The sequence below is a fragment of the Vicia villosa genome, linkage group LG7 (genome assembly GCF_029867415.1).
Source record: "Vicia villosa cultivar HV-30 ecotype Madison, WI linkage group LG7, Vvil1.0, whole genome shotgun sequence".
Classification (NCBI taxonomy): domain Eukaryota; kingdom Viridiplantae; phylum Streptophyta; class Magnoliopsida; order Fabales; family Fabaceae; genus Vicia; species Vicia villosa.
Window position 1 is genome coordinate 124,283,944 of NC_081186.1, and position 24,005 is coordinate 124,307,948.

The window sequence follows — 24,005 nt, forward strand, 5'->3', positions numbered from 1 at the left end:
AGCTCTTTCATTGTTAACTATTATGTTTTTGGGATTAACATAGACTAAATTTGAGTTGCATTTTGGTTAAATATATATGTTTGATATATAAAGGAACTTTGCAAGTCATAATTAGGTACACGTAATGTGAAATTCTGACGAGACCCGTGCGGCAACAAGGGCTTCCTACTAGTTCACATATAAAACATCTTCCGTGAGACTTGATGTATTATCTCTAATCCACAAATCACTATACATTTCATCCTCTTCTTAACTTGAACGTTGAAGTGTTAACCTTACAAATTCACATCCGCGACGTCATACCGAAGATCCACTCCTCCACATCAAGACTATATTCCGCCATTTCAACAAGAATTTTCGTTACCCAGTTGAAAGATAAGAACTCAGTTTGTATCGCGCCCTTAACCTCAATTGGAATATAGCTCTTCCGAGCTGACCAAAATAATTTCATATTACTTGACTAAGGATAATTTTAATCCAACAAAACGTGTTTTTTAAAAAACAAAATCATAAATATTTCACAACCAAAATAGACAATAGCTCTATGTGTACATGATGTTGAACAAGAATGAAATTGAATCCATTAGAACATTCTTATAGTTTTTCTTTAAAAAAATTGACTTCGTTATTTTCTAATTATAGCTCCCAAACAAGAACGGCGCTGTCGCTTTCAGCACTAGACTAAAACAAGATTAGTGTCTTAATTTACAATTAATACATATCCATCTTCTTAATCTAAAAAGTAATCTAAACAATAAAACATTTTAATTGAATAAAATGATGTTTATAAAAAAAAAATAAAATAAAATCTCTGGATTGGATCCCAAATTGCTCAGATTTCAACATCTCCCTCATTTCACACTCACAAGTCTTCCCAGCTCAACTCAACTCACCAAAAAAAAAAAAGTTTCAATTTTCGCTTCAAATTCGCTTAACCATTTCCCTCTTCTACTTCCATCTATCGCTTCTATCTATCTTCCATTATCTTCATTTTCAAGATCCATTCAGCGATTCACCAAAATTTCTCTTCCGTTTCCGTTACAAAGAAAGAAAGTGTAACTGCTTCGAAATCAAAAATCGAGGTTTTCGTATGAACTGATTCTGTTTTTCTTCTGCAATTAGGTATTTTAAGCACGAACTTGATTTTATCTAGAAACGCGTGATTTCAGTTTCTGCAATGCACGATCGTAACGTATTTTCATTTTCAGAGGTTTGAACTTCGATTGAAGTATTCTGTATAGTTGCTGAAGTTCGTTGTGGTTCTGTAATCATGGAAGAGTAAGTATCTCTTTGTACTTTCTCTAGTTGTTAGGTTAATGGTTTTCAAATTCTTCTGATTGATGATGTTATCATGTAGTGTAGTGTGTAGGCTTTTGACTGTGATATTATTTGATGAATTTCAGAGAGAATGCTATAGATCTTCTTCAGAGATATAGAAGGGATAGGCGAGTGCTTCTCGATTTTATACTTTCGGGGAGTTTGATTAAGAAAGTTGTGATACCGCCTGGTGCGGTCACGCTCGATGATGTGGATCTAGATCAAGTTAGTGTTGATTATGTTCTTAACTGTGCTAAAAAGAGTGAGTTTAAGTCGGTACTTATGTGTTATTTGTTGTCATCCTTTTTCTTTTAGTTTTGTTGTATTGATTGTATATTTGTTCCGTATAGGTGAAATGCTTGAGCTTTCGGAAGCTATTAGAGAATATCATGACCATACTGGGTTACCCCAAATGGTATGTTATTGTTGTATTATTATGTATATAGGAATATTATATTACACTGTAATTAATGCTGTTGATTGTATATTGGTTTATTTCAAGGCCTATATAGTAGAGTTTCCGCGGTGTAGTTGAAACACATTGTTTTACCATATGCCTTTCTATTTTTCTCTTATTCAACAGTTATGATTGCTATTTTTAGTGTTTTGAGATATTAAGTATTATAAACGATGTGTCAATTTGGCTTGTGCACTTTTGACAATAATTGTTTTCTAACACATTTTTTAGTTTTTTACTATGTTTAGAAGTCACTGCTGCATTGTCTTTTACAAACATGTAACAATTGGTCTTTCTTTACTATCTTTATAATACATGCTAATAAATAAGAAGTATCTTCAAAACATTTGTGTTAATCTATGAGGCACTAACACAGACACACATGATGGACATGATAGTGACACGCTGACTAGGTAATATTTGAATGTAACCACATGTTGTGTCACGTCGGACTCCAAGCACACCTTTCATCGGAAGTGTTGGTGCTTCATAGGAGCTAATTATCAGTTCTCTCTCCATTTCAATGCTTTAATTCACTTATTTGTGAGAATTATGTTTGAATGTTAAATGATTCTGGCTTTAACAGAGTGACACAGGTTCAGTTGGTGAATTTTATTTGGTCACTGATCCCGAGTCTTCAGGTTCACCTCCCAAAAGGCCACCCCCACCTCTTCCTATATCTGCAGTGCCTCCTATTGCTGTTTCCACCCCGCCTCATGCTTTTCCTCCGTCTTCAATTGCTTCTAATCTATCAAGATCAGAGTCTTTAGACTCCGCACAAGAAAGAGAGTTAACTGTGGATGACATTGAAGACTTTGACGATGATGACGATATTTCTACAGTAGAAGGTCTCAGGGCTAAAAGGACATTAAATGATGCTTCCGATCTTGCTGTAAAATTGCCTTCTTTTTCCACAGGTGATTGTTTTAAGAAACTTATTGTTGGATGAATTCTTTACATTCCCACTGATAGAAATCAAGAACCACTGAAAAACTGAAAAAGCAAGAGACTGAAAGAAAACCTTAGATAGAAGCATGAGAAAATTTTCTATTCTGTTATCATAGCTGAAATGAACTTGTAGCAGGTTCTGTTACATTTATAGTTAGTATTCTTCCACTTAGACTCCTAACTGAAATCCCAATGATTATATCTGGATGCCAGCTAGGCTTATAGCATAACCGACCGCTCTCAAACGTAACCGTCGTGGATCTTATAAAGTCTATAATTGGACATTATAGTGTTTGATCCATTTAGTTGACTTCGCAAAAGTGAAAATAGCTTAAGTTGTAGTTGTTGTCATATATTTAATAGGGTTTCTTATCCTGATTCTTTGTACATTTTTCAGTTTATTTCAATATATTTTTTTTCTTTCATAGAAAATACCTACGAATCACAAACACTTTTAGGATAAGGTGTGTTGCGGTGTCCGACCCGTGTCAGTATCCGACACTTGTATGACACCCGTACGACATGTGTCAGAAAACTCATACAAATCTCCCAAAATAATGTGTTTATTTTTTACTTCAATACTTTTTGAATCGGTGTTGGGCACCTGATACGACACATGTTGGACAATTCAGACAAGTGTTTAAAAAAATTGTACTTTCTTTTCTTGAGCACACCTTATACATTTTTTGGACAAATCTCAAACACATCTAAAAGGGTTAAAGGTGTGTCGAAACAATATTAACCAATAAAAGGTTAAAGATATTAAGTTGGATTAGAATCTTTTAACTTTTTAAATAGTAGATGGATGAATGAAGGTCAAATACTATCATATATGTAGCGGGGTCGGCGTCCTAAGTTTTTGATATAATTGGTGTCAGAGTGTCTGTGCCGTGTCCCGGTGTCCGTGCTTCGTAGAAAAATACTATAAATACAAAATTTGGATGGTTTATGCAGTAAAATTTTGTTGAATGGTTTACATTTTAGCCGTCACAAACTTTCCTAATATGCGGATTTACTGCTTCTAGGTATCACAGATGATGATCTCCGTGAAACTGCATACGAGATCCTCTTGGCTTGTGCTGGAGCCACAGGGTATGCTGTCATATGAGAATCTTTCTCTCTCTCTTTTTATGGTGAAAGAATTCATAGTAGATTCTCTTTTCTTTAAATATCTTTGATCCATTTCTTTTTTAACAGGGGTTTGATTGTCCCATCAAAAGAAAAAAAGAAAGATAAAAGATCCAGCAGCTTGATTAAGAAGCTTGGGCGCAGCAAAACTGGAAGTGTTGTATCACAGTCTCAAAATGCTCCTGGATTAGTTGGCTTGTTGGAAACCATGCGTGTTCAGTTAGAGGTATACTCTGATAGTTGTAGCTGATTTTCTCTCCATTATATTTTACTTTTTGCGAAGTAGCTAGGTGTACTCTTCTATTAAGCAATTGCCCTTTTTTCTATGATGACTACCGTACTTTTGTATGAACTGTATAAAGATGATTCAGAAATTTGGTTGGGATTTATTAAGATGGATTCTGAAGGCTTGTCCATCGTCATAGTAGAAAATTAAGTATCTACTTAATGTTGTAGTGTATAGGCCTGATGTTTAAACTTGCCACTCATTTCTAAAAATTGAGTACAGTTGAGTGCAATTACAGTTTATCTTCTATGAAGCACCCCTCTTCAAAAGAGAGAGTCTCACATTGGATGAAATGTGACATGAAAATGTGTTTATAAGTGAGATGCATCCCTCTCCTTCCACGAATATGTCCTTATTTTGTTTACTGATTTTTCTTTTAAAACTATGCTCAAAATTGTAGCCCTACCGATGGCACATTTTAGCTGTCTTACTATTATTTAACTGCAATGAAACAGCAAACATTTGTAAACTGTGAAAACCGATGAAGTCTTAATTTTGTGTTTGCTTATGTTCTCTGTGTTCATATATACATGTGAAGATATCCGAGGCAATGGATATCAGAACAAAACAAGGATTGCTAAATGCTCTTGTGGGAAAGGCTGGGAAAAGGATGGATACCCTTTTGGTTCCTTTGGAGTTGCTGTGCTGTGTTGCACGCACAGAATTTTCTGATAAGAAGGCTTTTATACGATGGCAAAAGAGGCAGGTAATACAATCTATTCTAAACTTTTTTCGCCTCCTTCATATACTCTATCAGCCTGTAATTCTGTTGATGGAATGCTGGTGATGCTGCTATCGTATATTTTTTTTTATACATTCAACATTTCATAATTTGTGCCATTGTAGTTAAAAGTTTTGGAGGAGGGCCTGGTTAATCACCCTGTGGTTGGATTTGGTGAACCTGGGCGTAAGACAAACGAGTTGAGGATTCTTTTGGCAAAGATTGAGGAATCTGAGGTGTGTAATTCTCGTTCTGGATGTTTGATATATTATATAGGATTAAGCATTTTTTTTGTTTTTGTTTTAGGTTAATTATGCTTTTAATTCCTATAATTATCTCAAATTTTGTATTTGTCCTTATATCCAACTTTTAGTCCCTACAAATTACAAAACTGCACTCTCTTAAAGCATGTGGTTTTGTAATTTGTGGGTATAGAGACTAAAAACAAAAATATAAATTTTGTAGAGACTGGAAACATATATGACCCCTTTATTATATTACTATATTGCGGATTAGCATTAGGTCATAAGTATTATTGGCTTACTTTTGTATTTATGTCTGATTGGTTGGCTCACATGATTCTTATAACTACAAGTGTTCCATTCTGCTCTTTTTATTTTTTCTTCAGTTTCTCCCATCTTCATCTGGTGAACTTCAAAGGACGGAATGCTTGAGGTCTCTAAGGGAGATTGCCATTCCACTTGCAGAGAGACCAGCTCGGGGTGACTTAACTGGTGAAATATGCCATTGGGCAGATGGTTACCAATTTAATGTCAGACTTTATGAAAAATTACTATTAAGTGTTTTTGACATGCTAGACGAGGGAAAGCTGACAGAGGTTGGTTTCTTTAGCTTCCCAAAACCATGTATATTATATGACAGTTTGAGCCAATGAATCTTTAAATAACTATTGTGAAGCTATATTTTCTGGTTTTTCATTTTTGTTCAAATTTTGGCAAGTCAATTGTAATATAGTTTGTAGTTCTTGAGTTTGAAGGCCGTGCAATTTATGCAATATTTTTTAGTATAAAGGGAAAGGAAACATATAGTTTTTGTGGATGATGTATTTAGTTGCAATATGCAGCTTGGAATAATAATCTACTTAATCAAGAAACTAATAATGGTTACATTATAGAGAGTATTTACTGTGTAGAAAATAAAAATAGGTATTTTTGTCTTTTGAATTGCTTATCCTTGACACAATGTGTTGGAAAATATTTTATTACAATGTTTCCTCATGATTTGTTGAGGGATAAAAATAGTTTTTTTAGTTTTGTCTTGTACTTTCCCCCTGTTTTGTCAATACCACTACTAGTTTTAAAACCAAACATGGAAGAACTGGTTTTGTCCTGGCCAGTCCCTTTCTTTTCTTCAAAACAAGCACACTGAGTTTTGTATCTCCAAACTGGATCTCTTGTAGCTCACTGCTGACCTTATTTTCAGGAAGTAGAAGAAATTCTTGAACTTTTGAAGTCTACTTGGCGAGTTTTTGGAATCACAGAGACAATCCACCATACTTGCTATGCATGGGTTTTATTTCGTCAGGTATACCCATCACATTTTCTAATTTTATCTTTAAAAACCATTTTCAATTTTTTGGTCTGGTTATTGTTAGAATGTTATAAAATTTTATTTATTGCCTCAACTTTTAGTTACAATTAACTGAAAGACACAATTGTATTTGTCTCATCTAGGACTGATGGCCTATTACCCTTGTAAGGCCATTTTTTTTCTGTGTCTTTATCTTGCATGCTTCACTCCATAACTATAGCAATTTAAGCCCTGGTGTTTCGCGTCACCTAATTTTTAATTTTCTCCCCCATTTCCTTGCTAAAACCTAATCTGATGATCACTTTTTTGGAACTTTTGACTATAAATTCTTATTTCCAAAGACGGAACTCACCCCTGGGAACGGTTTAATCAATAAGAAAAAGGTCATTATAGCTGATAATTAAGATTAATGTCAATTGGTAAAAATTAAAAAAATAAGGATATGTTTAGATTCCATTTAGCTTGGTTTTCTTCTCGGTTTGGCTATTTTACCTCTTTCTTTTTTTTTCCCGCGTATGTGAATACTGTACTATTTGAGGATTTGGTTCCTCTAAAGCAAACAATTCACTTTAGATGGTTTAGGCATTTCAACCATTATTGAAAAAAGAACTCGACATTATGCCACATAAATGACAAATCATTGATGTCTTACTTTAAAAGAGCAATAATGTATTTTATCATCAACAGTTGAGATGTCTTACGTTACGCTCTGAAATGAAATTCCACTTTAGAGGGAGCCAAATTTATCATCTATTTGATCAGATAATATTTAATGAATAAGGTTACTCAACCTCTTTTTGCAATCATAATTTGATGTTTGATTATTTTATTGTGGGGTTACAGTATGTTATCACAAAGGAGCATGGGATTTTGCTGCATGCATTAGAGCAGTTAAATAAAATACCATTGATGGAACAACGAGGCCAGCAGGAGAGGTTGCACTTAAAAAGCCTGCGTTCCAAGGTTGAAGGTGAACGAGATATGTCTTTCTTACAGGCTTTCTTAACACCAATTCTGAGATGGACTGACAAACAGCTTGGAGATTACCATCAGCATTTTAGTGAGGTTTGTTGAACCGTTTAATTTATTAGGTTCTACTTGATCAGATACTTGGTTGTTTATGTATGTCATTTTTCTGATTGTTGCAGAGCTTTTATGAAGTAGTCCCTCTGTTTCTTTATAATCGTCTCTTTTGTAGATTTTTTTGGTCCTATTTATTTGTTGTTTGCAAAGTTCAATGCAACATTAACTATTGTTTTATCAATAATATGTTTAAGTATTTATTATAGAGAGAAATAGGTGGAATAAGATAATAAATAGGAAGGGTATTATAGGAAAAAGATAAATAATTTCATCAAAAATAACAAAATTGATTGGTTTTCTTGGTATGTGTAAATAACCTTAAAACAAGAATTTAAAGGAACAGAGGAAGTAGTATTTTGTATTTTCCTTCTTTTTAAGTAGTGGCTACTTTGGAGGATTCCTCATCCGGTCGTTGTCCTTATTTTGTAATTTTTTGGTACTTAGAATTAATTGGAACTTGAGAAGCTTGCAAATCAAAACTACTATATTAAGGAAGTCGGAATCTATGCTCACAATTGCAGAAGCACTAACTTACCATAGTTTGTAGAATGGTTCTGTTCTAGTGTCCAGATGATTCTCCTCTATTTTGTGTACCTGAGAGATCTTTTAGTTAAACAAAGTGAATTTCAGTTCCTATCAGTTTTATTTTGTGTGTTGCACCTTTAATTTTGTTTTGAAAACTTCCTCTTATACCTTACAGGGTTCAGCAATTATGGAAAAGATTGTAGCAGTTGCAATGATTACCAGGAGGCTTCTACTTGAAGAACCGGATGCTGTGTGTAATTTAGTTTGATGACAGATTTGTTGAAAATATCACAAGTAGGGAGTCATACTCATATTTATTTACTGAAAATTCCTTTTTACCTATTTTACTGCAGACCATGCAGTCCTTGCCAATTAGCGACCGAGATCAGATAGAGATTTATATAACAACATCAATTAAGCACGCATTTACAAGGGTGAGTATTCCAGGCTTTGGTGGTTATTTCTGATTATGTAATTTTTGTTCTAAGATGTTTGAACTATAGTTCTTGCATGCTATATTTTTGAATTGAAATGCTTTCTAACTATACAGCTATTATCTTCCACTTTACTAATGAATGATAGATGACTCACAAAATTTCTCTTCACTGATATTGATTCCACATGTCTGAATTTTTAGTGAATTTTTTTAATCATTATCTATTCTATTCACACATTATTTGGAAATAAAACCAATTCCACATTGAGTAGAGATCAGGCCTGAAATGGGTTTATAAAGAATGATACCCCTCACCTTACAAATCAATTATGTAAGGATAAGTTAAACCCAATATAAAAACCTAACACACTTGGTGTTAGGCTGTTAGCTGTAATTATATATATCAGAGAACCATTGACAATTTGGAAGAAAAAATATGCTTGAAGTTGTGTTATAAATCTTTGGCACACATTGTTATATAAATCACACGGTATTAGGGGGACCGTGTGATTCGTACGTGCATGTGAACATTTGTTTTTTTTTTCTTTCAGAAAAGCTAACTACAGGATAGAGAATCTTATTTTATATTCCATTTCTATGCCCATATTTAATGAATCTAGTTACTTTCTGCAGACAAATCAAATTGTTGAAAGAGTAGATATGTCACATGAGCATCCCTTGGCATTGCTTGCAGAAGAACTCAAGAAGCTGCTAAAAAAAGATTCATCAATTTTCATGCCTGTTTTACAACAGAGACATCCTCAAGCAACTGTTGTATCTGCATCATTAGTTCACAAACTTTATGGCCACAAACTGGTCAGTCTACACATGATATGTTTACATTTTTTTCCCGGTCACGTCGCGGAATATATCTTTGAAATGACAAGATGTTTTTTATTGTATTCTCAGAAACCCTTTCTGGAAAGTGCAGAGCATTTAAGTGAGGATGTGATATCAGTATTCCCAGCAGCTGAAAGTCTAGAGCAGTTCATAATGGCACTTATTACATCTGCATGCCATGAAGAAAATGCTGAGATCTTGTTGAGGAAATTGAATCTCTACCAGGTAGGTGGTTTCATTTCTTTGAGTTAGAGGAAACACACTTTGCCTTCCTTGGCACTGAGACAGAACTTTGCTTGGCTCTAACTGGAAAAATTCAATCTTCTCCCTATGCTCTGTCTTTATCTACGTACTAGTGTGTATATGGCCACTCACGTTTCCGTTTGTTTGCTTTTCTTGGTCTCTTGTTTCTCTTCCCTTGTTTTTTTTCCTAATTTACTTTTTCTATATTTCTCATTCCTTTTTCCTTCCGTCTTCAAAGACTATATGACTATGACTGTTTCTAGCTGTCTAATGTTTTGTTGATGTTCTTATTTCAAGTTCTAAGTGCTAAATACTGTTGTTTACAGTTTATCTAAAATATAATAAAAGTTACAAGCAAAATTATATGGCTATTAAAAAAATTCAGTTATTTGATTGGGTAAATTTTTTTTTTTGTTGTAAATTTAATTATTTTAATGAAAGACAAAATTGGAAGGAAAAATGACTACACCACAATTCGATATCCCCTTTATATATAGGTATACATAACACCAGCTATGAAATATCAACAGGAATAAAGTGATAGAAGATATATATAGTGGTTTCCTACTTGTATATTTGATCAAATATATCTTTCTATCACTTGTACAGAGAAAACCTGTTCATACATGCCCTATTCTTAATCCTTATATTTATTAGAAAAAAGTTCTTCAGAAATAAAAGGCTTTCTTATGTTTCATGATATATTGAAACACATATTGCGAATGAGAGTTGGTGGACATATTGTGGATCATCTAGTGATTAATTTGCTTTCTATTTGTCATTAAGGCCGTTGATTTCATGTATGTTTCAAATAGTTTTAAATTTGTGAGCTCTTTGTTTTTTTATGATAGTATTATGTCATTTATTCTCCTATCATTATTCATTCTAAGCTTTTGACCCTGTCCTGTCCTGTTTTTTTTTGCTACAGATTGAGACAAAATCTGGAACGTTGGTGTTACGCTGGGTCAATTCACAGCTTGGAAGAATTTTAGGTTGGGTGGAGCGAGTTGCTCAACAGGAGGTAATTTTGAGTTGTATTGTTTCTTGACTAAAATATATAAACAATTGCAAAAGATGTCTAATGTTAAAGTGGGAAAAGGAAATATGAGGACTCGACAAAACCTTGAATTCTCAGATTTAATAATTAAACTATCTTTCCCAACCGAATAGGTGTCAGAATTATGACACACAGTTACACATTCTAACAAGAAAGTAAGATTGATCTATCTGACTAATAATTTGCAAGCTACACTGCGTTTGTTCTTTTCTTAAGCTGAGTATATTTCCTTTTGTTCTGCTTCAACTAAGCTTTTTCACTGCACATATACTCTAATAATTAGTTGGTATACTTTCACAGCATTGGGACCCAATATCTATTCAGCAGCGGCATGCTGGCTCTATTGTAGAAGTTTACAGAATTGTCGAGGAGGTAAGAATGTGATATAGTATTTCTGTGATTTTTCATATTATAGTTTTTCATGATCTATGAGCTCAAACTCCATTCCAGCATAAGTTATGTTTCGAAAGAAGGATAACAAACTGGTATTTCAATCAGCGTGTATCTGGCTCATTTATTTAGATATTTCTTATTCTTTTGGCATCTTGCATTATAAGAAAAAACTATGATCCCCTATTTCTCAACACAAAAATAGCTTTCTCGAGATGGCAATACTGAATCATTACTATATTTCATCATTGTTATGTGAGTATTTTCTCAAATAACAAGTCAGGTAGAAAAGAAGTTTGGTTTGACCTCTCCCAGTTGACTTGACATCTTTATTTTTAAATGTCTCTGCATTCTGTCTTTCACAATGATCTATTTTATTTCTATTTAGTTTGTTCTATTATGCCCTGCTATCTACCGCATATTCACTTCATTTGCTATTTTATTATGTGCAGACTGTTGATCAATTTTTTGGTCTTAAAGTTCCCATGAGGTTTACTGAATTGAATAGCTTGTTCCGTGGCATTGACAATGCTCTTCAAGTGTATGCAAATCTGGTTGTTGATGACTTGGGTGAGTAGATACTTGCATGTTTGTTTGCAGATAGAAGTGTACATAGTTTAATGATGAATCAGGGACCCAGTCCACAAAAGTTTGAAAATGATTTCCAGCAGAGAATTTGGAACCAACTCGGTTAACTTTGCTATACCATCACAAATCCAAATCCCCAGCTTTGCAAGTTTAAGTATTTGCATTTTAGTCTTCATTATACATGTTTTATTTGCCTTTTAAATATTATGCTGTCAATATAAGATTTCAAATACGTTCCAACTATCATAACAATTACTGAGTTACCCGAAGATTAAGTATTCTAGATTTCCAATGGGAAAAGGGGACATGCATTATCAGTGTAAACGAGTTTTACACTGATATCCAATGAATTAAGCATTTTACGGTTTTTTATTTTATTTTAAAATTATAGTTACAAAGTGGACCTAATGTGAAAATATCACAAGTTTCCATTGGATGCCGGTGTGAAATAATTTTACAATGACAATGCGTCTCTATTAAACATTTCAAATACGTTCTAAGTATATTAGTTTGCCATCCTCTAGTAAGAGTTATGCATATTGTTTAGATCCTATATTCATAGTAATACTAAGGTTACCTTTTGATTACACAGCAAGCAAAGAGGATTTAATTCCACCCGTGCCTGTTCTCACGCGATACAGTAAGGAAGTTGGAATAAAAGCTTTTGTAAAGAAGGAATTATTTGAAACTCGTGTACCTGAGCGTCAGGAGACAAGGCCTCGTGAAATCAGCGTCCTAACTACTCCAACACTTTGTGTCCAGTTAAATACTTTATATGTGAGTTCAGGCTGACTTCAATTGTACCTGGATTAACGAGCCTCTGTTTCTTGTAGTTTTTATATATGAATTGGAATATTTCATTAATGTTTTTATTTTTATTTTTATACTTTTTACTTGCTTTTATCCTTTATCAACATTTTATTTTAATTTTTGACATTTTTCAATAGAAAAATCTGCAGTTACATAGAATTCTCCTAGCCCTTTCTGAATAACATTCTCTTTTAATACTTTCCTTAATATTTGTGTACAATATGCTAAATTCTTTCATTATATTGTACCATTAAATTAATGAGTTTATTTTATTGCCATCTCAGTATGCGGCCAGTCATCTGAATAAATTGGAAGATAACATTTGGGAGCAATGGACAAATAAAAGGTTGCAGGAAAAACTCATAAGTACGCGGTGAACTTTTATATCTGTATAAGTTTTGTTTGGTTACATGATTTAAGCCATTGCACAATTATGTTCAAGCATTCACTTATCAAATCAGTGAAATAAGGAAAAAGTTATATTGTTAATTTTATTTATTTACATAACATGCTTATCCTACCTGCTGAAATAAAGAAACTTCAAAACTGCAATGCTAGATACAATTCAACCTATGATGAAACATGAATTTCTGAATCATCTCTTCCCATCATGATTATGCATAACAAGTTTATCATTAATATTTAATACTGATTTTGTTCTCTACTTTTGTAATTATGTGCATGTGAACATTTTATCGATGTTCCCGTTGTTTCCTCTCTTAATATTGCGCTTTCTCAAAAACAAGTGCTTATAGATATACTGAAAACTGTTTTAACTTACACTTTTTGTCTATAGGAAAATCCGTAGATGATAAGTCCAAAAAGGATACGTTTGATGGTAGTAGAAAAGTTATAAATGCTGCCATGGAACGCATTTGTGAGTACACCGGTGAGAACTTGCAACCTCATCTGCTTTGTTGCAAATCAAACTTGTCTATTTACTGTTGTATTAATTTTCAATTTGCAGGAACTAAAATCATCTTCTGTGATCTTAGAGTGCCTTTTATTGACAACTTATATAAACCTAGCGTTTCAGGCTCTAGGGTTGATGTACTTATAGAACCACTTGATATGGTAATTTTATTTTCATTAGACAGATATCATTATTTTTTATGCACTCATTATGCTGCTCTTAATTTGCAGATACAATGTTAAAAAAATTATATATTGCCAATAATGAAATCGCATATTGCATCAAATTCATTTAAAATTTGAGAATTTATTGTTGACTATTGTGAAGAAAGAAGAAATTATGTTCTCAGATATTTCTTCCCTTAAATACTTCTTCACCTGTGTGCTCAACCTTAAACACCCAAATATATAGAATGGAGTAGGTAGGAAAGTACTCTGCTATTGATCCTGAAAAAAGTGTGATTCATTGTTCAATTGTTTTTCCTACCACGATAAAGTTTAAGCCAAATAAAAAATGGAGGAGAAAAAAGTTTAAGGGTGTAATTTGAAACACATGAGAAAACATGAGAGAAAAGATGAAGATAATTCATTCTCCCTGAAAGTCTGACACTTAATATAGCTGATCACGTGCTTTTCACTTTTGACTCACTGTAGGAACTTAGCCAACTCTGCGATATTGTTGTGGAGCCTCTCCGGGATCGGATAGTGACAAGTCTTCTTCAAGCCTCATTGGTTATTACCTTAATCTTTCTTTTGATAGATTCATTACTTGTATTGCGATTTTAATATTTCCCCATTTGCAGGATGGTTTACTCCGTGTTATCTTAGACGGCGGTCCTTCAAGAGTTTTCTTTCCTGGTGATGCAAAATTTTTAGAGGAAGATCTGGAAGTTCTAAAGGTAATCTTACCCTATTTATTTTAATGCTAAAAGGAGGCTGCATTGTAATTTGCAACAGGCTAATCAGACCTTTGAATATTGTTGCTTCTTTTTTAATAAATATGAGTGAGCACTAGGCTAATTGTTCAAAGTCGGTTAAGGGTTAAACGTGACTTGCCAATGAAGAAACAATCTCTTTGTCATAATCAAAGAAGTTACCATTATTTGAAGATTTATGTGTACATGTAGAGCTTTTGGTGTATTTATTTAGTACTTATATATGGCAGCAACATAAACTTTTAATAACTGAAGTACCCCCTTGTTTATACTTAACTGTATGGATGCATCTTGTAGGAATTCTTTATATCTGGAGGTGACGGGCTTCCCCGGGGTGTTGTCGAAAATCAGGTTGCACGTGTTCGGTTTGTGATCAAGCTGCATGGTTATGAGGTTAGTTTATTGACTTGTCCATTTACAGTCTGCACAAAAATTCTGATTATCAGAATATAGATGACTTGCTGAAGGGTTTGACTCTTCCACATTGAGGAATTCACTTTAGAGGGAAAATGGAAGAGTAATAGGTTTTGAGTGGAAAATCATGGTTGATTTTGTGATTACATACATGCACATGTATTATATACAAACTATGGATTTGTTAAAATCTCAAATGTTGTTTTTTTCCAATCAATTGATATAACAGCACTTTTTTCTCTTAAAATGATTTTTCTTATTTTTGAGAAGTAAAATCCCATACTAAAAGGCCATTGGACTGGCTTGGCATCCAATAGCTTTATCTATGATTCCATATCAAATGGCCATCTTGTGATTAATGATTGTGTTGTGATTACGCGAGTTTTGTTGCCAAGTTCTTAATTAAATTTACAAAAATAAACGAGTTCTTCACTATGTGATGTAGGCTGTTATTTATTACTGTCAATGTTTTAAAAATCGGACCGGAGATCAAAACCGTTAAGATCTTTGAGTCGCAGTTGGTAGAACCGGATGACAAATAAATAAATATTAAAAAAGAAAAAATAGTCAATGAAAAATGGTGGAAGCTACTGCAGTTGAACAATGGTTCAACCTGTTCAATATGGTTCAACCAGACTGAGACTGCAATTAACTAGGATCAAACCAACCGACAAACTGACTGGTTCGATGTGAACCCGGTGTAGTCATGTTTTAAACACTTTGATTAATGATATCAAATATTTTCTTGTAACAATCATTCCTCAGAATGTATATACTTATATAGTAATTTGTATTATTTTGCAGACTAGAGAGTTGATTGAAGATTTGAAATCTGCTAGTGGTCTAGAAATGCAAGGTGGCAAAGGCAAACTAGGAGCTGATTCTAAAACTCTATTAAGAGTATTGTGCCATAGGAGTGACTCAGAAGCCTCCCAATTTCTAAAGAAACAATTCAAGATACCAAAATCTTCTGCATAAGGGAATGTAGATTACAACAGGAAAGCAGCAAAATCTTCATTTTGACTATCTTTCTGTGAATATTCATTGATGCTGTCAATTTGCCATCTTTTTCTTCTTTGTATTTTGGAAATAGGTCATTTGGTGTATAATTAGGTTCCAGAACTGTTTTTTCCCCCCTAACTACATTGTTGTGGATCTTCATTTGTAAAATTTCCTCAATGTGAATACTGTAAGAATTCAATTAATGAAGCTCCAATTCTTTTTGAGAATTTTTTTTCCACCTTTATACATTCTCTATACCTTCTTACAAACCCCTGGTAAAAACTAAAAAATGTCTCTAGTTCGGAGATGCATCTCCAGACGCATCAATTTCTCCCAAAATTGAATGCAAACGAGTGAGTTATTCCTATTATACTTAATTTTAGTTTGGAGTTGCATCTTCGAATAAGTATTAGGTATATTTCGGAGATGTATATTCGAAAATGGCGCTGATGTTTCAAAACAAAGAAAGTATGAGCAGGATCTAGAAACCTCAACATCTTGACATTAAATTAAATCACTTAACATGACATAGATAGTCGTTAATAGGGATGGCAAAAAAATATGTACCTGTAGATATCCGTGGATAAAGTCCGTTACGGGTATGAGGCGGGTAGCTTAATAGATATCCACGGATAAAATAAATGTATATTTACATATCCGTTTATTAATGAATATGAATACGAGTTTAATGATACATATGTCCGCGGATATCCGTATCCGTCAATAAATTGTAAGAGTTACTTGTATTAGTTTATTACACTCTATCTTTTCATCTTTTAAAAAATAATTAAATTTGGATATCATATTTATCCAACGGGCTGACACGAATATCATACTATTCATCCCCATGGATATCCATTTGCATCCCTAGTCGTTAATATAAATTTTAACATTACATATTGTTATAAACGAGTAGTTCAGGATGTTGCAACATATTAATAATGTTTTCGATGGTTCTTGCAATCTTTACATCCACTTCAATTGGATTCTTTGATGCGTAACAATGAAAAGTAGTCCACATAACCTCTAAATCTTCACCCGTCTTCAGTTCAAAGTTGGTGAACTGTATCTTCCCTTCGTTATTAAATGAGGGCGAACGATACTCGAGCTTGACAACTCTTTGATTTTCTGGATATTGCAGGAGAGTATTCGGTTTGGATATCAGATCGGCGAGAGGCGTGTCCTCGGTGACCCTAAATTGAAGTGGCAGATTCACGCCATTGGAATACACAAACGCAAGGTGGAGATATGTATTCATTCTTCGATTGTGGAGTATTTTGTAGAAAATATAAAATGAAAGATACCCTTATTAGTACCATGGTTTTAGGATCGACAATAATTTTGCTAAAACATGGTTCAAGACAGATGCTGAGCAAGATGTTATAACATCTTGATCATGCTGGTACAACAGAATGAGAAGGTTGCATTGAAGATAGATGTTCTGACAGATGTCGTGACATGCTGAACCAGAACACCAGTACAAGTTGTTTAAATCTTGACATATTCGATTTGATTTTGTGATATTTCTTTCAGATATATCTCAATGATTTGCGCATGTCGAGAAGATTTAATCTGGAACTATTGAATCAAATCTCCAACAAAATTAAAGTTCCTAAAATTGAATATTGAGACAATTTAGGAAACTTGAAGATTTGTTCTAAGATTCAAAAAGATTTCAATGCAGAATTGTTGCAACTCTCAGCTTGGGGATCAAGTAATATTTGGGTAAAGTTTTCGAAGCCCATGGACTGCTGAAGGTTATTTAAAGATAACCCTAGACCTAATGAAAATGAACTTTCACGGTTGTAAAATTAGGAGAAGGTTAGAAGTTTTAGGTTTTGAGAGTCTCTTATGTTTTAAGTCACCCACATATCTTTTGATACAATGTGGTAGACTGATTGTTACTTGACTATTTGTCAAGCTATTGTTCTCACTCTTTAAGCTTTTAAGTATAAAGTTGAGTATTGTTCTTGATTGAAGCCTTTAATCAAGATCAAATATTTTTCTTAGTTGAAGCTTTGAAGCAAGACTAAGTATATAGTTCTGGAAGTGTAATCTTCTTTTTGTCACTAGTTTGTGATTAGTTTTGTCACTAGGATTGTAACTTGTTTTGAAACAGTAACTGGGATTGAGACTGTTTGTTTATCACTGAGGTGAGTGGAAGTGAGATGTCGATTTTTCATATCTAGATGTTGATTTCTAAGTAGAAGTTGCATGAGTAGTGATTAAGCGAGAAGTTGTAAACTGGGATTGTTTAGCTTTAAACTGACACTACTAATAGCGGATTTCCTTCCTGTCTTGGTAGCTCCCAGATTAGGTGTTGTTGCACTGAACTAGGTTAACAATTTACTGTGTTATTTATCATTCTGCAATTGAATTCTACATGTTTTTTGTTTGGTAAATATGTATTATGTCAGCAGTTGATGTCAAGACATCTGTCCAGATTTTGTGGTTTGTGTTGAGACATTAGTCTTAACGTGTGTTTGAGTGATGATTGATCATTATGTAATTTATGTCTCCAAGAAATACAGCCTGGTTTGTTCATCTCTGTTCTATTGCGCCTGTTCATAGATGTTGTAACATCTGTCTTGATATCATGTTCTGATGTTGGGACATCAATATTAACATGTGGTATAAGTTCCAGAATTTTAATTGGTATCAGAGCAGACACCCTATTCTGTTTATTGGGTGAGCTCTAGGGAGACAATTTTATGGTGCTAAATGTCTTTGGGAAATCTAGAATGATAACATTACGGAAACCAATAGACAACAGAATCTTGAAGATTGTTATGATGGGAGAACCCTTATACTAAGGATAAAAGAGGGAAGAACATGAATTGGCACTTTGTAATTTTGAAGTTGCAATCTAGTGAGTTGATGAGCACCTGTTCAGACTGATTAATACAAGTGTTGTGACCAAAGACACTTGAGAGATTCTTAAGTTCACTCATAAAGGCACATCCAACTGTTTTGGGAGAAAAGAGCATGATTTTTGTCTGATGAAGGGTTATTTTAATGTTATTATGTATTTTTTTATCAGGTTATGGGTAAGAATATAGAAGATCAAGGCCATATGTCAAGTACATCAGTCATGACATCAACAAGATCCTTGATGATTAAGTAAAGCTGGATCTAAAATATGTGAAAGCTTTGGACTTGCTTTGGCAGAATGCCTTACCTTTCTCAAGAATGAACTGAATGGGCCGTCTATCTCTATATTTTACATGTCTAGATAAGAAAGAGAGGTTCTTTTGTAAATTCCTGCAATGAGGAAATAACTCATGATGAGCAAGCTACTTCCTGCAAAGACTTGTGCATCATGTGAAGAAGTATGCCAACAAGGAGAAAAAAAGGTAATTGTTTCTCAACTACAGGCTATAAAGAAAGATTGTTTGTATACTATCTTTAACCTGCAGGATGAGGTAACCTCTCTGAACTCCAAACTTGAAATCATAATTAAGTTTGTGAGAATGGTGAATAATTGATTCCAGTTTGTTGAGAGATTCTTCAAGACTAGAAGATGACTAAAAACCCAAAACGGATAAGGTTTGATTTTCAAAGGCTTTAATAAGCAAAGAAAATCTTAAAGTAACAAAAATATGCTTTCATTTAAAGGCAGACCTGAGTCAATGATGTCAAACAATATATTTCAACATCATCCAAGACATCAGAATCCTCAAGCTAATGACAGAGGCTTGAACTGTAATTGTTACTTCTGTGGAAAATATGAGCATGTCAGGCTACTTTATTCTCAAGATGTATGTCTATCTCAAAGGTTGACCAAGCAAGGGATAAAACTCAAGGAATGTGTTTCCCTTATAGTTTATTTTACAAAAGAAGACTGGTATATCTTCTTTGACACTGACTATTCCAGACACATGACTAGAGTAAAAGAGTTATGGTGAACTCTTTGTATCACTCCATCTTTGAATCTATTTGGCAATGATGCCAAATGTAACACCCCAATTCTACCCTAATAATTATTAAGAAAAATCAGAGTTATAAAATCTATTTCGACAAACAATTGGAGTATTACAGTTTAACTTAACAACCATATCATGCCATCATAGATACATAACACCAATTCATAGATGAACTAAAACCACATGAATCAACTTTATTAACATTAAGCAGCAGAACAACATTAATCAACTTTGACGACATAACATCTTTTCAACTTAAAGCCATTTTAACATCAACAATTACTTCTCATGTATCCACATAGTTATTCAACAATAAAATCAAACAACTAAACAACTAGCGTTCATCCCCCCGAGTGTTACGTATCAGAGCGACAACCCGACTTGGACTAACAGTAACTAATCATTCAATTATCGAATACCTGCACATTACCAACAAAGGGTAACATTCAAACAGAAGGGTGAGAATTCAAATCATTATAAATAAACATAATATGGGAAATGTAAAACACAACAAGAATACATTTCAAGAATTCATCACTCTTCACATAAACATGCATTCATATACAATATATCAAGATTCACATGTTTAGCTCATTCAATTTCAAGTGATCAAACATGGTTACTAAACAATGTACATAATCATATTTCACCAACATATAGATTTTATGTACATATCCTTTCCAACAACATTCACAAAGTAACAATCGTATACCAACATAATCATATTCCAAATATACAGGTTATCTTCCCATAATTATGTATACACGTTTTCCAATTATATAGACATGTACGCAATTCACCAATGAAGGATAGAAAAACACTTAGAAAGGGGGGGTTTGAATAAGTGTAGTCTAAAAACTTGAACGATAAAAACAATTTGCACAGTTATTTTTATCCTGGTTCGTTGTTAACTAAACTACTCCAGTCCACCCCCACGGAGTGATTTACCTCACCTGAGGATTTAATCCACTAATCGCAACAGATTACAATGGTTTTCCACTTAGCCCACGACTAAGTCTTCTAGAGTATCCTGATCACAACCTGATCACTCTAGAAACAAATGCTTAGACACAAGCTAAGACTTTCTTAGAGTATCCTGACCACCACGTGATCACTCTAATTACAACTGCTTAGACACAAGCTAAGACTTCCTAGAGTATCCTGATCAACACTTGATCACTCTAGTTACTTACAAATTAATGTAATCAATTCTAAGAGTATTACAAATGCTTCTGAAAAGCTATAATCACAACAGTGATATTTCTCTTAACGTTTAAGCTTAATCTCACTAATATATTACAACAACAATGTAGTGAGCTTTGATGAAGATGAAGTTTCTAAGCTTTGAGTTGAACAGCGTTTCAGCAAGTTTTTCAGAATAAGTTCTTTCAGAATCGTTAACCTTGCTTCTCATCAGAACTTCATATTTATAGGCACTTGAGAAGATGACCGTTGGGAGCATTTAATGCTTTGCGTATTCCGTACAGCATTGCATTTAATGTTTCACGCTTTTGTCAACTACCTCGAGCCTTGTTCACGCTGTGTCTACTGACGTTGCCTTTAATAGCTTCCAACGTTCCTTTTGTCAGTCAGCGTAGCCTGCCACCTGTACTTTCTTCTGATCTGATGTTTGTGTATACAACGTTTAAATATCATCAGAGTCAAACAGCTTGGTGCATAGCATCTTCTTGTCTTCTGACCTTGAAGTGCTTTTGAGCGTGATACCATGAGAACTTCAGTGCTTCTGCTTCTGATCTCAAGTTCTTCTGATGCTTCCATAGACCCATGTTCTGATTCTGCTTTGACCATCTTCTGATGTCTTGCCAGACCATGTTCTGATGTTGCATGCTGAACCTTCTGAGTCAAAGCTTCTGAGCGCTGATTTGTGCATACTCTTTATATATTTCCTGAAAAGGAAATTGCAATGTATTAGAGTACCACATTATCTCACACAAAATTCATATCCTTGTTATCATCAAAACTAAGAATATTGATCAGAACAAATCTTGTTCTAACAATCTCCCCCTTTTTGATGATGACAAAAACATATATAAATGATATGAATTTGCAATCAGAAAGAGCAGACGGCTAAAGACAATTTACACAGCTATAGCATAAGCATGTGAATATGTCTCCCCCTGAGATTAACAATCTCCCCCTGAGATGAATAATCTACCCCTGAAATTAATACTAGAAGAATTTTAATAATAAAAGACTTCCCTGAGTATTTCAGTAGAGACGTTCACAGTGCTTGATCTACAGAACATTCATGACTTCTGATTTCTGCTTCCATAGGACAGCTTCAGAAAATTGAATTTCTTTAGATCCTTAGAACATTCACAGCTTCTGACTTCTGCTTCCATCGGACAGCTTCAGAACTTGAATTTCTTTGATCTTCAGAACATTCCCAGCTTCAGAACTTGAATTTCTTTGATCTTCAGAACATTCACAGCTTCTGACTTCTGCTTCCACTAGGACAGCTTCAGAACTTGAATTTCTTTGATCTTCAGAACATTCACAACTTCTGACTTCTGCTTCCATTAGGACAGCTTCAGAGTTTGAATTTCTTCTTTCATCACTTCATGCTAGAATGTATCAGAACATTATTGAATGTACCAGAGCATCATCAGAGCATCTCTACATCCTGAAATGTTACAGAACAAACTAAACGACAAAAGTCAGCATGAAAGAGTCAGAACATAGAGTATGTTTCATAACACATAATATGTATCAGAGCCATATGGTATGTGTCAAAACACATAGACATAATGTTTCAGATCATATTCTATCATCAGAATGTCTGAACATTCTTCCTTCTTGCTTCTGATTCTGAAGCTTCATAGCACTCAGCTTGCTTCATGAATCCAAGAGCTTGATTCTCTAAAGAATTGCTTTTCCTCATCTTGTTGCTTCAGTTCCTGCAACAACACAACTGAAAAGCATAGAACTTTGCAAGTTCTGTTAGTAAAGCAACTGATTAAATCAAATCATTTATCACATATTTTCTCCCCCTTTTTGTCATAACATCAAAAAGAATATAAAAGATTCAGATGTAGAAAACGACAAAGGAAAGAAACAGAAATAAACTTTTCATTGATTAAACAAGCAGGATTACAAAAGATGTATGCAGAATAACAGATGCAATCAAACAAAGAAAACTACAAAGACCAAAGACTAAGACCCTAGCTTAGACAAAATCTGCGCCAGAATGTCATGAACCCCGTCAGTGCTCTCAGTTTGTCTTGCCATGAAGGAGCGAAACTCAGCGTTGGCTGCTTCTTGCGCATCCAAACGAGAAGCCAGCATAGCTTGATTCTGATGCAGAGCTTCCAAGGTCTCCATCAGAGCTGAGGGTACACCAGAAGAAGAAGCACCCGAATTTCTGCCAATAGGGACAACAATCTCAGCAGGACGATCTTCTGGGAGGTCTTCAGCTTCTGTACCTTCCATCTCAACATCTGAGTCTGACTCAGGAGCAGCCTCAGCATATTCTGGTTCAGGCAACTCAGAAGCTCCAACTTCCAACGCCTGAAGAATAGCTGCTAGGTTTGTTGGAGGAGTAGGACCAGCAACTTCATCAGGATAAACCACTTCTGGAAAGACCATGTGAGGAGCACTTTCAGAAGGGTTCATTCTGAACCAATCAAACAACCATTGAAAATCTCCAGTTAGCACAAGATATCTTGGTCTCCATACCACGATGTCTCTGCAGGGATTTTCTACTATCATCTCATCTGCAGGTATCCTCTCTTCAAGAACTCTTCTGTTCCTGATGAGATGGTGATAGCTGCTTTCACCAACTTCCAAGAAAAGATCACGAGCCCCAGGTGCTTCAGTCATGATCATTCTCTGGACATCCATAGCCCTAACCAGAAAATCCTGGCGAAAGGCTTCCCAGAGGTTGCAGGTAGCATACTCATCTAGATGATTAAGGTGAGCAGCACCCAGAATCTCCAACCAGCTATTTACATCTGAGTGTAAAAGCTCTAGAAAAGAATGAGTGGTAGGTGTTGGAGGGTTGACAGTGAATCTGGAGTCAGGAAACACAAAACTGTAGGGGTTAGGTGTTCTGGTGGGAGAGATGAGGAGATATCTGTGGGATGGGTTGCAGGAGAAAGGATATCAGATGGTGGAGATGGTGGTTCCAGAGAAGTGAAAGAAGAGGAAGAGGTGGTGGAAGTCTGTGAAGAGGGAGGTGATTGAGGGATACCATCAAGGGGTTGATACACACGTCTAGAGTAGTTTCTAGACATCATAGCTTCAAAGGGATTCACCTTGAGAGGGTCATAGGCGATCCTTACTCTTTTTGGTTTGTTTTCTTGTTTGTCAGTTGCCTTTCTCTTTTGTTTTCGATCAGATTCTTGATTTGCAGAACTTGACGAAGGATTCATGATGAGGTTGCAGATAGAGAAAACTGCTAGGGTTTATGATATGAATGC

The 24,005-nt window shown here is 34.5% G+C and overlaps 1 protein-coding gene across 1 annotated transcript; it reads left to right on the forward strand.

Annotated features, from left to right (window-relative positions):
- Window positions 1–821: 821 nt before the first annotated feature.
- LOC131616767 (protein unc-13 homolog) lies at window positions 822–15,870 on the forward strand. The gene is made up of 27 exons (XM_058888207.1): window positions 822–1,122; window positions 1,211–1,278; window positions 1,404–1,579; window positions 1,668–1,732; window positions 2,361–2,691; window positions 3,748–3,814; window positions 3,920–4,076; window positions 4,675–4,842; window positions 4,983–5,093; window positions 5,486–5,695; window positions 6,301–6,402; window positions 7,252–7,473; window positions 8,192–8,266; window positions 8,370–8,450; window positions 9,086–9,268; window positions 9,362–9,517; window positions 10,464–10,556; window positions 10,893–10,964; window positions 11,435–11,552; window positions 12,163–12,347; window positions 12,665–12,746; window positions 13,177–13,269; window positions 13,348–13,454; window positions 13,947–14,024; window positions 14,096–14,191; window positions 14,525–14,620; window positions 15,446–15,870. Exons 2-27 carry the CDS (start codon window positions 1,271–1,273, stop codon window positions 15,617–15,619), a joined length of 3,306 nt encoding a protein of 1,101 aa, XP_058744190.1. The 5' UTR covers window positions 822–1,122; window positions 1,211–1,270; the 3' UTR covers window positions 15,620–15,870.
- Window positions 15,871–24,005: the final 8,135 nt, after the last annotated feature.

Excerpts from the sequence above, each read along its gene's own strand:
- LOC131616767 (XM_058888207.1), top strand. Across the intron at positions 8,451-9,085 it reads TTAAGCACGCATTTACAAGG|ACAAATCAAATTGTTGAAAG; the intron begins GTGAGTATTCCA and ends TACTTTCTGCAG. Across the intron at positions 13,455-13,946 it reads TTATAGAACCACTTGATATG|GAACTTAGCCAACTCTGCGA; the intron begins GTAATTTTATTT and ends GACTCACTGTAG.